Here is a 16,153-nt window from a genome sequence, read left to right as displayed (position 1 = left end):
CCCATGTCGACCTTAAGTCATGTCGACCTTGACCCATGTCAACCTTTAACCCTGTCAACCTTGGGGCCAGTCAACCTTCCAGGGTCGCCTAATGACTGTAGACCTAAGTCTGTTCTGACAGATGTACCGATTCCATTCTGCAGTGCTTTACAGAGAATATTTAGCCATTCACTTCAGTCCCAGCCCCAGTACACACATACACATTCACACTGGGGTTAACTTTATAGGGAGCCAATTGTCCTACCAGTATAGTTTTGGATTATGGGAGGAAAACGGAGTACCTGGAGGAAATCCATGCAAACATATGTCATTAAATGGATAAATATTATTGCTCTTCGCTGGTGGACTACAAGTAACAGCATTACTTCCTTAACATCAAGATCCTACTGACACCAATACTGTCAACATAGATTGACAAAAGGCTGAGTATTTTAATATATTCCCCCTTCCACCACAAACACACACACACACACACACACACACTTACTGTACTTGTTTATAAGTTACAAAATTTCAGTGTTCACACCCTCTGTGGTACTTCTGTTCCCCATGGCAAATAAGAGGTCACACTTGGGAACAATCCCCGTAGCAATGTATGGGGATTCACCGATTGGTCAGTTTGCAGCAGTTCCTGTGCCCTGACGAATTCACTGACATTTTATTAGTAATACATGGGAAAACAATGACATTGTGGGGTTTTGGATAAAAACCGGACCCGGACAGGACCCCGGAATGCCGGACAGACAGGCTCCATTCATCAATTTCTGTCATTCCAAAGCTTATACTGTCTGGTTCTGGGGGGGTGCTTGTCCGGTGGTGTCCTGTCCAGGGGGGCTGCCTGTGACAGCTGTCACCAGGTAGAGGAATGAGAGAATAAAGCCTCCCTGTATGGTCCTGGCATGTAGCAAAAACCATCTGTAACATACAGGGGTGCTGTAATTTCCCATTCCCCATGTCCTTGGTGAAAGTTATCAAACGTTTCTCCCCCAGACAAGACCCTCCGGGGTCTTGTCTGGGTCCGGTTTTTACTTAGTCCCCATAGTGGGGTTGTTTTCTTATTGAAATACTTAAACACTCACTCGGAGTGTAGTAAATTTTCTCAAATAAAAATATATATAGCTCCATAAAACCGGCACTCACCACAGCTGTGTTTGCTTGCTACATATATAGGAGGGTGGATCAATAAGTACCTGTGTTTGACAGGTGGCATTGCTGTGGAAAGTTGGTATTACATTACTATTGTGTACTACCATCTTTCAAACAATACCATACCAAATTTCAGATTGATTCATAGGTTCGTTTTTTTTCCACCACAACCATGCACCAGCTCCCACATCCAGAATTGTTGGGGCCAAATTGCATGAATTGCGCTATGAATTGTTGCCACATCCACCGTACTCGCCCGCCTTTGCTCCCTGTGACTTCTTTCTGTTCCCTAACCTGAAAACGTAGCTTGCGGGAAACAAAAAATTCATAACGCAATTCATGCACTTTGGTCACAACAATTCCGGATAAGGGAGCTGGTGCATTGTCGTGGTGGAGAAAAATACTAACCTATGAATCAATCTGAAATTTGGTATAGCGTTGTTTGAAAGAAGTATTACCTCATTAATATTTACCTTTACCTCTGAATAGACAATTGTTGGCATACAAGTTCTGTCTATTTACTGCCAGCAAACTTTAAAACAGGATTTTTGCACACGGCATTGGTTTGGACACACTCCAGAATATGATGCGATGCTCGTGTTTTTGATGTCAGCGTCTGTTAATAGTATAAAAATCAGGAACGTTTACTGTCTGCCTCATACACCTTGTGCTGGACTGAAGTGTTTGCAACATGGAGCTCATCACACTGTTTATGCTGGTTGGTCTTACCCTCTTTCAGGGGGCAGGTATGTATGACATAGGAATAATACAACAAATGTAACTGCAGGATCATTCATTTATTTTTAGTGTTTATATTTTACCTTCTGTAAATGTAATTTTCTGTTTAACTTCTGTCTGACATATTAGGTGCTGATGGGGAACACTGCGCAGATCCTGATGTAAGTAGAATTTTGTTTAAATGAAATATATGCATAGTCATTCCCTCTTCTCACCTTTTCTCCCTACTTGCACTTTATCTCACACACATTTATTAAGGCGTCTAATGCATTATTGAGATGAACCTTTTCTTTCAACTTAAACCTTGATTACCCCTATAAGTAAATCACACGGACACATGACCTGAAATAACTCACACGGACACGTGACCTGAAATAACGACACGGACAACCACTGCATAAGTTTAAAAGGTCAAGGGTATTTATTGTGGTATGACCCTATTGAAAGGGATGGCCTAGAGAGCGCTTGGAGACCAGCCAGTTATAAAACGTTAGCAATGGCGGCGACTACAACGCCCCAACTTGTAACCAGGGCGAGGAACCGCCCCCATTGAATTCAAAGCCAGCCTGCGCTGTGACTGTCTTGCCGCCCCTCCTAGGGCATGATGAGGACAGTTCTAAAAGTGTCCTGCGTCCCCCCTCGGGGGCAGAACTCACCAGCCTTCCTGGCAGAGGGTGGCAATACCTCACAGTGACCACCTGTACTTCAAACTGGACTGCTGATCGAGAGCGCCCTCCCGCCAATTAATATTTAAATTGATGAGAGCCAAATTTGGGTGACGGCCGTAAGGCCATGTGGTAGGTTAGCACAAGGGAGGGAGGGTGGGAATCCAGACTCAAGAGGAAGATGGATCGCCTGACTACCTCTTATATACCTCCACCTAAGCTACCACCCCTTCTACACCTGATTGGCTACCCCATCTACACTGCACCTCTATGGGTAAGTGACACTCTGATTTCTATCTTTGTCATACCATCCCAAACTGCACAGACTCTTATATTCCCTCATGCCTAGGCAGCCCTCGCTCTCTCTAAGGCGTCTAATGCATTATTGAGATGAACCTTTTCTTTCAACTTAAACCTTGATTACCCCTATAAGTAAATCACACGGACACATGACCTGAAATAACTCACACGGACACGTGACCTGAAATAACGACACGGACAACCACTGCATAAGTTTAAAAGGTCAGGGGTATTTATTGTGGTATGACCCTATTGAAAGGGATGGCCTAGAGAGCGCTTGGAGACCAGCAAGTCATAAAACATTAGCAATGGCGGCGACTACAACGCCCCAACTTGTAACCAGGGCGAGGAACCGCCCCCATTGAATTCAAAGCCAGCCTGCGCTGTGACTGTCTTGCCGCCCCTCCTAGGGCATGATGAGGACAGTTCTAAAAGTGTCCTGCATCCCCCCTCGGGGGCAGAACTCACCAGCCTTCCTGGCAGAGGGTGGCAATACCTCACAGTGACCACCTGTACTTCAAACTGGACTGCTGATCGAGAGCGCCCTCCCGCCACAGCTGGGTTCCAAAATTGCCACTTAAAGACAATTACTGTAGAACCCAAGCCCGCCAAACCTATCAATAACTAGTCAACTAGTCAAATAGTCAACCAGAGTAACACAAACCTAATCCCCTTAGCTGCAACAACTGAACAAGTCCTGAAGTAGAACGGCCATGCCTGATTCTGACAAATGGACACCATCACTTCTGTAGAAGGTTGGGGTCTCCAGTGTTAAAGAGGGGTGTCTAACCGCTGTGCCTCCCATGGACGTCTTGGTCCATTTGGAGACCGCAAAGTTAACCTTGCGTCTGATCTTCTCTAAGGACTTGGGGTTCCAGCAGCCTCTCCAGTTGAAACGAGGCACTATGTCAGACCAAACTATCCGCAATCCAGGCCAAAGGCCCACCAGAGTCTTAAGATCAGCCTCGATCCTCAAAATAAGGCCTATGCTGGTTCCCCGGCCTAAGTCGTTACCTCCTAGGTGTCCGGGCGACCCCAGCGACGCTCTTTATCTGACAAAAATGGTAAAAGACCATTCCACCGGAGACCCCTGACACCGAACCAATGTACTGCCTTCGCCCCTAGCTCTGCCCGGGCCCTGACAGCTAACTGATGATTGGATGCCCAGAAAATGTATGAATGCCTGACGAACCAGACAGTGGCATGAGTCGTTGAAGGGGGGGGAAAGGGCTGAAAAAGAAAACCCTAACCAGTTAGCATTCAACTTAAACTGTACAATGCACAATGTAGGGTTAAACATATAATGCACAACATAAATTAGTACACTAGAATCCAAGTGAAGGGGAAAACCTTAAAAAACCTCCGGTGGACTTGATGGGGGGGAGCCAATTGTAATCAGCCCACTATCGGAGGAAAAAGTAAAAAATTCCCTTCACACCCTCGATTCCGTAACGCTGCCGTTACAGAACCGAGTGTAAACATCGTTTTTGGATCCAGCGCCCAAGGCGCGTGCTAAACCTTATCTAAACGAATATAAGATTTATATAAGCGGAGGACTTCAAGCGGCCGAGTTCTTGTATGGCATTCACTGGAAGACCCTCCGCTGCTGCGTTGGTGGCCGCACCAATACAGAACGAATGTGTCCCGCAATCGGCGACCTCCCAACCCAACGCAGCCACACAACGCTTAAACACAGCAGTGCACAGTCAGTGCGTCACGGCCATGTATCCGCATGTGCGGGGAACTGGGCCGGAGCGGCAGGCCTCAAAGGCAGATATGCCGTGGCCAGCCGCAGGGTGCAGATCCCCCTTTTCAGCTGGGACTTAAGGGCCACCCAGCGACCTCTGCCCAACTGATCGGTCTCAGACCGGCGGAGCACACAAAGGACGAGCCGTCCTGGAAGACCATGACTTCGAACCGCACCTAAATCAGTGGCATTCTTGCTGGCCGCAACCAGCTCGCTGACCCTAAAGTCCCTAAAGAACGCAAAAGAGATTGCCGCCCGAAAGAGTGACGTCTCTTCTGTGCTCTCCGCTATGCCCTGAAAACAGGCTACAATTTCCACCGCGTCTACAGCTCGCTGGACTTGCGGGAATCCGCTGTCGTTGTCTGCACTCACGCCCACCAATCAAAGCCCTTGCTAGCGCAAAGGCTTTGGTGGGGTCCCGTTCTCCGCGTAACTTAGCACGGAATATATCTCGGCTAATGCCGCAGCCATGGCAGATTGACAGGCCCGCGCCATAATGCCCACGTACGAAACAGCAACGGTCATCAACCGACTACCGCTGGTCCCCGGGGACTCCTAAAAAGGACGCCCAGTCCTGCAGCGTGGCTGCATATGCCCTGCGGGTGGAGGGGGCCAGGGATGGCAAGGTAATCCTCTCATGTCTGCTCTATGATCTGCCCTGCAAGACATGGACAAGTGAGCCCAAGGGGTTCAGCGCTCGGTACCAACTCGCGAAACTTTGCAAAGTAGAACCGCGACAGAGCATCGGCTGTGCCTTTGTCACACCTGTAACGTGCTGCGCCATAAAATGCATGTTGCCCTGCAAGCAGCGTAATACCAAATGTCCGAGCAAAAGCAGTGTCAGGGGTGAAAAAAGGGGTGCCTGGTTGTTAGTGTTGTGCACCCCTCCCAGGTTATATCACCATAACCTACCGTCTGGCTTGCCAATCTATGAGCCCACCATCCCACCGCTACAATGATGGGAAAGAACTCGAATGGCAGCAAAATGGCCGTGAAACCACTCCAAATCCATGATTGAGGCCATGGGGCTGCGCGCCATACGCCCTGAAAAAATGCCCCGAAACCCGTGGACCCCGGGGCCTGCGTAACTACTGAAGCCTGGCCATAGGCGAAGGCTCTGCGGTCTAAAGAAGCACCCCATTAACGTCCACCAGCAATGGAGTCCAGACGACCAGGTCATGGCGTATCTCCCGGGACAGCCTAACCATGGCTGGGGAACCTTAGTCCCCGCTGTAGCCCCTTCTCGCTTGTGGAAAAACCCCCGCCCCTAGGGGCGACCCAGCACTCCAGGCTAAGGGACCCCCCAGTAATGACTGGACCTGCCTTAGATTGGCCTTCCTCTTGGTCCGGCCGCCCTGGATAAGGACCCGCAACTTGTAGACTCTGTCGGCCGGCTAGGCTACAGCCGCCGGCTGCAGGGCCAATCCCTCAGCCTAGGCAAGACATGACGCATGGTGGGCCCTTGGTCCTGGCGTCGGCCACTGATACCCCTAAGTTAGGGTGTCACGGGAGGAGGCAGGAACGGACCCCATGTCCCACTTGGCCCTGAGTGCATGGTGCTAAAAATTGTGGACCAACCCGGGTACTTTATACACAGCTGATAAAGCACTTGCAACTTCATAAGTAATAGCATCGTTAGTGGATGCCCCGTGAGGGTAAGACAGGTGCTGGCTTAACCGGTATTCACCCGAAGCCTTCTTGGGTACTACTCCCAAAGGGTGGATAACACGTGCTGGGCCATGGGTCAGCCGTGCACGGGCCAACCATTCTGCCCAGCGCTGCCTCGGCTCACACCTCACGTCTCACACCTCGGGGGCATACACCACTGATTTCCAATTCCTGCGTGGAACTGCCTTGACGTCCCCGGGGATGGGAAAACTAAAACCGTAACTAAACCTTGTAACAACAACAGGGCCTCTTCCCTGTTAGTGTAGGCATTCATACGGGGTTCCAGCTCGAACAGGACTATGAAGATGTTGCCTTACTTAGAGCTGGTGCTGGCGTTGCCAGCGGGGCGGCTTTACAGGTCTAAGCTGGGTGACTGGCCCCCAATTACCGCATTCGTGGCGAAAAGGCATTTGCCGCCTCTATCACACTCTGCAACGTTGAAGGCAAAGCATTTGTCTTTAGCGGCTGGCTTGTACCCTTCTTGCCAGGGGGAAACTGGCTTCTCGTGATGGGACTCATAAACAGCGTGGCCTTTACCCATGGCCCGCCACCCTATCCTGACCTGCTTAAGGCCCTCTGCCGTAACCCGTGCGCCGGCGTGGGTCAGACTAAATTTCTCGTCCTGACCCCTCATAGCCGTAACCTTGTAAGCTGGAAAAAACCTGTGTACAAGGAACATGTACCGCCGAACGTAGTTGCGCTTCTTGGGACTAGGGTCAACAATAGCCAGATGGAAACACTTAACCCAGAGGTGAAAACTCAGATACAAGTTTTCACCGGCACCGGACGATTTCCTGGCCCTACCGCAATAAGTTAACGTGAGCACATCCCCGAACTCCCTTTGGCTATTTTCCCCTTTGTGCCCTTATGAAGACCGCAGGACCCCACAGTGTTGCTGCGACTGACCATGTCAAAGAAAGCTGGGACTCAGCGAGGGGTTTAGTCTTGCTAGCCCGCTTCCCCCCACCCCTGCTTGCTGTGCAACTGCGCGCGCTACTAGCTTGGCAAACCTGCGGGGGCGTCTAATGGTTCCTGACTCCTCGCAGCGGCGGAGGAATGGCCCGCAGCCTATTCAGAGGTATCATACTCATCATGCTCACCATCACCCGGAAGGTCGACAGCATCCAGAGACCCGGCCTCATGCGGCGTCCCTGCTGCAGCTGCAGTTGCCTGTGTAATGTTCTATCCAGAATGATGGTCCACGTCCGCGGCTGCCCGCTGGGGAACTGATGAGACCTCGAAAGAAGCAAGCAAAGTGGTTAGTGACTCACTGATGACCAGTGCAAAAACCCAACCCCACCCTGCAATTGTGAGGGGGCGGATGTATCACCATAGCCAACTCTGCTAGAAGGGGCCTGAGGGCTGGGAGGGGATGAGTGGGGAAACCCGCCTGACCGGTGGGAGCCGGGAGTGGCTGGACGGAATGCCCAGGGAATCCCGCTTAAGCCTGGGGAGAATATACAAACTACACACAGTCAGGGCCATGGTGGGAATGGAACCACTAATCTCAGTGCTGTGAGGTAGTAGTGCTAACCGTTACACCATACATGCTGCCCTGGGCCTGCCCAATCTCGGCCTCAAGGGCCGTGAAACCGCCCCCCCCCAGGGAAAACCACTGACTGGGACGAGTGTGTAGATGTACCCGAAGTGCCATCGGGACGGGTATGGTGTCTGAAGGCCCGGGGCAGGAAAATGGGCCCGGACCCTGGGTAATACCCCGATGGGTTACCTGTGTGGGCGGATACCAGACCCCCCAAACGATGAAACCCACTTGACCCCAGAGGGGGGGGGGGGGTGTGGGAGGTGACGGTGCCCGGACGGAACCAGGGGCATGTGGGTAGCGGGGGTGCCCTGGCTAGGTGGGTAACCCCCATGTGCATGCTGATAGGGCCCTGTGATAGCAGGGAAGCAAAGAGGCAGCATGGGGGGCAAGAGCTCCATGGCCTGCTGCCAGTATTCCTTGGAGGGGATCCAGGCCACCCTCATACCTGGGTGACCTGGCCCCCCTTGTACACTAGGGATGTCTGCAGTCCCTGGGGAATTGTGCATGTGAGCCCGCCGCAGGAGTTGAGCTCCTGGGCGGCTCATTCGACCCCCTTGCAGAAACTCTTTTTTATTCCCAGCTATGGGGTAAGAAATGTAACCCTGAACCCCATGGTGGTTCTCGAACCAGCCTGTCCCGTTGCTAGTTGTCCAAAGTCGGACATGCTACACGAGCCACAATGACTCTTCTGTGGAGAGGCGCCGGAGGCGCACTTGCTGGGGAACATGAGAGCTCGGCGCATGCGCCGCCCACGTGCCTGTGAGATCAAGCAAAGAGTCGGGCGGTGTTGTGCCCGCAGCGCTCGCCGCCGGAGGGGGACGGGGCAGACTGGGGGAGCTGGCCTGACGCGCTGACCGCGCCGTGCTGTAAGGGTCCCATGGGAGAAGCCTGGGAGCCCGTCTGCCGCCACCACGTGCTGCGATGCAGACAGTGGCCGGGCAGACTCCACGAGCCAGCGGGGAGGGGGGGGGGGCAGAGCGGAGGGAGCGGAGCATAGCTGTTAGGGAGCAGGGATGTGAGGCTACAGTAGCATGACTTAACTTCTTTTCTTCACTCCTCTACAGGTGCAACGCGACGCTGATCCTGACTCTGCTTCCCCAAGAAATTCCAGACTCAAGAGGAAGATGGATCACCTGACTACCTCTTATATACCTCCACCTAAGCTACCACCCCTTCTACACCTGATTGGCTACCCCATCTACACTGCACCTCTATGGGTAAGTGACACTCTGATTTCTATCTTTGTCATACCATCCCAAACGGCACAGACTCTTATATTCCCTCATGCCTAGGCAGCCCTCGCTCTCTCTTATTTGAATGTTTTAATGATCCTCTTTCCATCATTGCAAATCTACAAAGGGAATGCAAAACTATTGCAGATCACCATCCACCTGCAAATCCATATGCAATTCCTGAAGCATCAAATTAATTTTCCAGTTTGTGCAAATGTTAGTTAGTGTGACCCTACCAGTCATCTGTGACAGAGACAGGCTGATCAAGGCTGGCGCTGATGTACCTGACCCTCCCTGAATATGCTAGGGCATGCTTGCTAACATCTTGCTTCCCTGACCCACATTGAGTGGCAAATGCAGGATTTTTAGAGGGGGGGTTTCCAAATGTAATCCAAACTCTCCCACTCTGCAGCGCATTGAAGTATGGGAGTCTGGGGGAGCGGTAACAGCCCTGTAAATTGGTCTTTTTTTATACACTGGATACTGTATGAAATAGAGTATTAATATTTAGCAGTACTGATGGTATATAGTATAGGCTGTTTCAAACATTTAAATAAGATACAGTAAGTGGTCAGGTAAAAGTTAAACATAATAATAATAATAACAATAATAATAATAATAATAATAATAATAATAATAATAATAATAATAATAATAATAATAATAATAAAACCAGTACTGCACTTTCTAAGCTGACAATCTCCCACTTTATGGTAAGGCTCTTGTCTGTTCCTCCTGGCAGCTGCTCTCTGGTCCATTGCTATGTTTTAGAGCTCAGATTCACATACACACACATTAAATGTGGTATAAGAAGCTGGTACACTGGGCATGTGCATCAGCTCCACTCTGTCCCTCACACTGCATGATGTGGTGGCAGCTCTATTAATCATATTATATACCAGTGCTATTGTAGTTATAATTCAAGGCATTGTAGGAGGGGGGTGTCTGGGCAACCAGAACACCCCCCCCCTTGCGTTTGTCTATGACTTTGTATATTGTCTGAACCCCTTTTTGTGCCCCTGGGACCCCCACAGTGTCAGTATTGTTGGTTTATGCTTCCAATACACTTATACAATTGGATTCGATATGACATCGAAGTGCGATGTCCATTGAATCTGATCGCATACAATGCTAAACTTGCCCCCTTTCAGCACCTGATGTCGCATGCTATACTGCGATGGCGCATCGGGTGCTAGAAGAGGGCGGACAGAGGAGTAGCATAGTGCTAACGGGCGGAAAGGATCAGATGTGGCAGCAGAATTGGAGAGCTCAGTCAATCAGAGGGCTGCCCAGTGTTTTAAACAATTCTGCCGCCACCACTGGCCCCCGCTCTACGATAGTGCTACTGTGGTGGCAGAAATGTGTAAAACAGTGGGCATCCCTCTGATTGGTTGAGCTCTCTCAGCCAATCAGAGGGCTGCCCAGTGTTTTAAACAATTCTGCCACCATCGCTGACCCCCGCTGCCCACTAGCGCTACTTCTAGCGCTACGCTACTCTTTTGCCCGCCCTCTTCCTTGCCGCCAGTGGTCCCTCCTCCCCCTCTCCCCAAATATCATGCTGCCGAAAGCGCGGATTGCATTCGAGTGATCACATGTGGTTGCTCCTGAAGTAACTCATGCACGTGCTGCTGTCTGCCTCCACTGGTGCACATATTGCACAGAGACTGACATGTTCACTTCACATGATGTACTGAAAGTTATTCCCTCTAATGTTTCTGGGGTGGGGCAAGCAGGTCACATGACAGAGGCCAGAGGGAGAGAGTCAGTGGGGGAAAGATTAAAGTTTTATTTCACATGGGATGTTACTATGGGAAACCAATCAGAATCTACTTATTTATTTAGCACCCTCTAGAAGATAATAGACATGATCAGATTGGTTTCCTATAGCAACATCCCATGTGAAATATAATTCTCATCTTAGTATATTCCCCCACTGTTGGGCAGAGCAGTATATACCTGCCGGGTCCTGGAGCCACTGTATGGGCTTTATGAATGAATGTGCACCCAGCGTATTGGAGCCAGGTGAAGTGATGACAGGAAGGTTTGTTAAGGTGACCAACCGTCCTCTTTTAGGAAGGACCGTCCTTCTTTTGTAAGTTCTCTCCTTCCTTGAATAGTGTCCTCTTTTATGTCCTTCTTTATTGCCCTTAATAACAATGCTGCGACAGCGGCGGCTTCCATGATCAAACCTCTCTGATTGCACAGTTTGCATGCGAGCTCGATGGTTTTGCCATGCACATGTTCATTTCTGCTGCGATGGAAAACATACTGTTTGCCGAGTGCACGCACCCAACATTGCGGGCGGTGGGCATGGGGCGGCGGGCCGGGGACTTGCTTATGAGAACGCCCAGCCTTTCATAGGAGCTCCCATGAAAATGCTGTCATGGGCAGCTGACATCACCGGATTTCCTCTCAAATGTGCGTGCATACTTTTGATATGCTTGCACTCACCACATCTTTTGATGGTTGGCGAGATTCCCCCTGGCCTGTGAATGGATGTTTATGTAAAACATTCATTCCCATACCGGGTGAACAAGCAGGATATGGTCATTAGGTCTACAACAACTAGGTGGACAAGCATTGGGTCGACACCACTAGGTCGACATGCAACAAGGTCGACATGGGTTAAGGACAATATGGGTCAAGGTCAACATGGGTCTAGGTTAACAGGTCGACACAAGCATTATGTCGACATGGGCAAGGACGACAGTCAAGAGGTCGACATGGGGTTTTTCACTGGTTTTTTTTAACCGATATGTGTGACAGGCGGTATGTCATGCCCTGCCATCCACTAGGGCAGTGGTTCCCAACCCTGGTCCTCAAGTACCCCCATCAGTGCATGTTTTGCAGGTCTCCACACAGAATCACAAGTGCTATAATTAGCTCCACCTGTGGATCTTTTCAAATGTGCCTGAATAATGAGTGCACCTGCCGGGTGACCTGGAAAACATCCACTGTTGGGGGTACTTGACTACCAGGGTTGGGAACCACTGCACTAATGCATGGTGGGTGAATAAAATAGTGTGCCGAGCGCAGCAAGCAGGGGCGGGCTGGGCCGGGGGGCAGGGTGCCATGTGCCCCCCGGGCCGCTTAGCCAGTCACTGGCTGCGGGCCATCCACCTCCTCCAGGCACAGGCAGCCCTCCTGCGCTTGCCGCGGCTTCCAGTACACGGCCGCGGCTACAGGAAAATGGCCGCCGGCCCCCTGCACTGAGGACATGTCCTCAGTGCAGGAGGCCGGCGGCCATCTTCCTGTAGCCGCGGCCAGCGCAGGAGGACGGCCTGGAGGAGGTGGATGGTGATCCAGCGCGGCCAGCAGCCAGTGACTGGCTAAGCGGCCCGGGGGAGAAGGAGGGCTGTCTGTCCCGGACCCCCCATCCCAGCAACAATGGTGAGTTGCTGGTGGGGGCATGTGTGTCTCCTCTGGCACTGTGGGGGCATGTGTGTCTCCACTGGCACTGTGGGGACATGTGTGTCTCCTCTGACACTGTGGGGGCATGTGTGTCTCCTCTGGCACTGTGGGGGCATGTGTGTCTCCTCTGGCACTGTGGGGGCATGTGTGTCTCCTCTGACACTGTGGGGGCATGTGTGTCTCCTCTGGCACTGTGGGGGCATGTGTGTCTCCTCTGGCACTGTGGGGGCATGTGTGTCTCCTCTGGCACTGTGGGGGCATGTGTGTCTCCTCTGGCACTGTGGGGGCATGTGTGTCTCCTCTGGCACTGTGGGGGCATGTGTGTCTCCTCTGGCACTGTGGGGGCATGTGTGTCTCCTCTGGCAATGTGGGGGCATGTGTGTCTCCTCTGGCACTGTGGGGGCACGTGTGTAGTCTCTGGCACTGTGGGGGCATGTGTGTCGTCTCTGGCACTGTGGGGGCATGTGTGTCGTCTCTGGCACTGTGGGGGCCTGTGTGTCTCCTCTGGCACTGTGGGGGCATGTGTGTCTCTGGCACTGTGGGGGCATATGTGTCTCTGGCACTGTGGGGGCATCTCTGGCACTGTGGGGCATCTCTGGCACTGTGGGGGCAGCTCTGGGACTGTGGGGGCATATGTGTATCTGGCACTGTGGGGGAATATCTGGCACTGTGGGGGCATATGTGTATCTGTCACTGTGGGGGCATATCTGGCACTGTGGGGCATATGTGTCTCTGGCACTGTGGGGGCATATCTGGCACTGTGGGGGCATATGTGTATCTGGCACTGTGGGGGCATATTATGTTTCTCTGGCACTGTGGGGGCATATGTGTCTCTGGCACTGTGGGGGCATATGTGTCTCTGGCACTGTGGGGGCATATGTGTATCTGGCACTGTGGGGGGAATATCTGGCACTGTGGGGGCATATGTGTCTCTGGCACTGTGGGGGCATATGTGTCTCTGTCACTGTGGGGGCATATGTGTCTCTGGCACTGTGGGGGTATATGTGTCTCTGGCACTGTGGAGGCATATCTGGCACTGTGGGGGCATATGTGTATTTGGCACTGTGGCGGAATATCTGGCACTGTGGGGGCAAATTTGGCACTGTGGACATCACATTGTGCGGTGTAATGGGCATCATGGTATGGGGCGTAATGGGCATTACGGTGTGGGGAGCATTGGGTAATTGCCATCACAGTATGGGGTGCAATGGGCATCAACGTGTGCGGCATAATGTGTAATTAGCATCACAATGTGCAATCTGCAGGTACACAATACAATCAAGGTACAGGCCACGCCCCCTTATGATAGGCCACACGCTTAATTTTACTGCGCGCCGCCGGCGCGCACAAGCATTCAGCTTTCCAGAATGATGGGGGGTATGGGCCAGTGCTCTGGACTTGCCCCCTAGGCTAAAAGTTGCCAGCCAGCCCCTGGCAGCAAGGCACCATGCCCGAAGCATCGCGAGCGATCCGAGGGGCTGCGATTGATTCCAACTGTGTCCATGTCGACTGTGTCGACATTCGGGTAAAACAGTGAAAACCCCCATGTCAACTTTTTGACTGTCGACCTAGCCCATGTCGACCTAATGCTTGTGTCGACATAATGTCCTGTCGACCTTGACCCACGTCAACCTTGCTGCATGTTGACCTAGTGGTGTTGACCTAGTTGCTGTAGACCTAACGACCCACACCCGACAAGCATAGCATGCTAATCATGGGAGGGTGACCCGGCATTTGCAAGGCGGCATCTGGTGGACAAAGCTATGAATACTACAGGTCTCACATGCACAGGCTGATCACTGGGTAAAAAATATAATAATAAAAAAAAATCATACTCATTTCCCCAGGATAGCTCCCGTGACGGCTGCTAGATATTGAGGCATGGAGGATTTAATTGGGAGTTTAACAATCAATTAGCTTTATGTATAGGGATATACTATAATATTACTAACTCAAAAGAGAGCGCCACACATCTGAATTGTAATATCAAATACATATAAAAAATGTATTATATAGAAGAGAAAAAGAACAATAAAATTACATAAAAAATCATAATACACAATATCTCAATAAAATTTAGCCTCAATAGGATGCAATAAAGGCAAGAGCCAATAGTAACTTTTGTTAGTATTCTGGTACAACCCAACTCTGGATGGTATTTCTGCACAAATGTATATTATTTGATATGCATACAAAGTCAATTGGTATTGGCCCTTTCCACTCCAAAGGGTTAAATTGATTTAGGATGGTTTTTAGTTGAAGGATATGTATCCAATACAATAAAGTGTTCCTTGTTTTGTAAAAAGGGCTTGCAGGAGATATTCTGCACCAATGAAAATAATGGGAACAGTACCTCTTATTATGTTCAAAGCAATTTGTGTGATCTCCGCCGCGGACCTCTGTGTCGGTTCGCTTCTACCCGCCTGGCTCCAGCTGATGACAGCGAGCCTTTGATGTTTGTAGCACGGCGGGGAGCAACCTCAATGACCTGTGTTGTTTATGCAGGTTCTCCATGTCCAGCTTCTCAATTGAGCAGATTTCTACGGCCGGCTGTGTGCCGCTTGTAAAGATGGGGAGTACAAGCCAAAGCACTTTGTAAGGGAAAAGTGCTTTGTACAAAGTGTCCTTATCCACCTTACCCTGCTACTAACATTTTGGCTGCTGAAAGCTTCATACTAATACTAATCCTGAAATCCTTTATTCTATCGACCTAATACGTGACCCGCTCTGGAATTGGCTACTTGACACAAATTTATTCAAGTGCTTTATTACATATGAAATTATATGTTATCTGCCTGTGATTTTGTATTTCTATTCATTTTTCTGTGTTCATATTTATTTATTGGTTTGTATATGCATGTGTATAAGCTCTTTTTAAACATGAAATAATTTTAAATATAAAATTTAACAGTGTTAATCAAATTGTGCCCTGGTGTCCTTCTGTTCAGTACGGTTCACAAGGCATACTTCTGATCTCAGCAACGCGTTGTTCCTTTAGATGTTTTATTTTTGAAAAGCCTTTACACTTGGTTTAGAATTTCATATTTTTGCTGAATGTTTAATATTTTTCTATTGTTCTAGGGTGATGCGCTTTCACAAGCAGCTAACCAGGTTCTTATCTCAGTGGTAAGATCACAATTTCCTTGTAACAATGTTTTTCTCACTGTGAGCACTATTAGAGGCTTTATTTATTCACTTGTCTATTTCAGTTTCAATATTGTAAGGGTCATTATTCTCCACACAAGTGATTGGAGCATTGGGGTTCCGTGTCCAGGCATTGATTTTCCATAGTAATTTACCCCTGCTGGTTCAAGTAACACGTCATACTCCACGTTATTGACTCTCTCAATGAAAGAAACACAGAAGGCTGAATAAGCCTGAGGTGACATAAACCACTAAGGGTTCTCACAGGTTACACTCTGCTGTTGGTCACATGCTATGGTAATGAGGATGGGCACAAGGCCTATCAGAGCAGGGGGAGGGTCTAAGTAGGGAAGGAATGATCACGAGTTTAGAGTGATCCCCCCCGTCCAAGAAGCTGCTGACCAGGCAAGACCTACAGCGCAGCTTCTCCTCTGAGTCAGGTTTTTTTTTTTCACTTAAATTACACACTGTCTAATCTTTTTCCTTCCTCTCTTCTCTCTTTATAGCTAATACTCTGTCCCCCTCTGTCTCTAATTTCTACCTTTGCGCTGTCCAGCCA

The 16,153-nt window shown here is 50.1% G+C and overlaps 1 protein-coding gene across 2 annotated transcripts in view; it reads left to right on the top strand.

Moving 5' to 3' along the window:
• The first annotated feature begins 1,765 nt into the window (after nucleotides 1-1,765).
• Nucleotides 1,766-16,153, top strand: part of LOC146026464 (uncharacterized) — a 124,652-nt gene continuing 110,264 nt past the window's right edge. For both annotated transcript variants that reach the window (XM_083157158.1, XM_083157157.1), the window contains exons 1-4: nucleotides 1,766-1,892; nucleotides 2,014-2,045; nucleotides 8,872-9,024; nucleotides 15,532-15,576. In XM_083157158.1, the coding sequence (XP_083013284.1) occupies nucleotides 1,838-1,892; nucleotides 2,014-2,045; nucleotides 8,872-9,024; nucleotides 15,532-15,576 (285 nt within the window). In that variant the 5' untranslated portion in view covers nucleotides 1,766-1,837. The remainder of the gene's footprint in view (nucleotides 1,893-2,013; nucleotides 2,046-8,871; nucleotides 9,025-15,531; nucleotides 15,577-16,153) is intronic.

This window comes from Crinia signifera, chromosome 8, assembly GCF_055691185.1.
Source record: "Crinia signifera chromosome 8, ASM5569118v1, whole genome shotgun sequence".
Classification (NCBI taxonomy): domain Eukaryota; kingdom Metazoa; phylum Chordata; class Amphibia; order Anura; family Myobatrachidae; genus Crinia; species Crinia signifera.
Note: the sequence above shows the minus strand (reverse complement) of the source record. Positions and strands in the feature narration are given on the sequence as shown.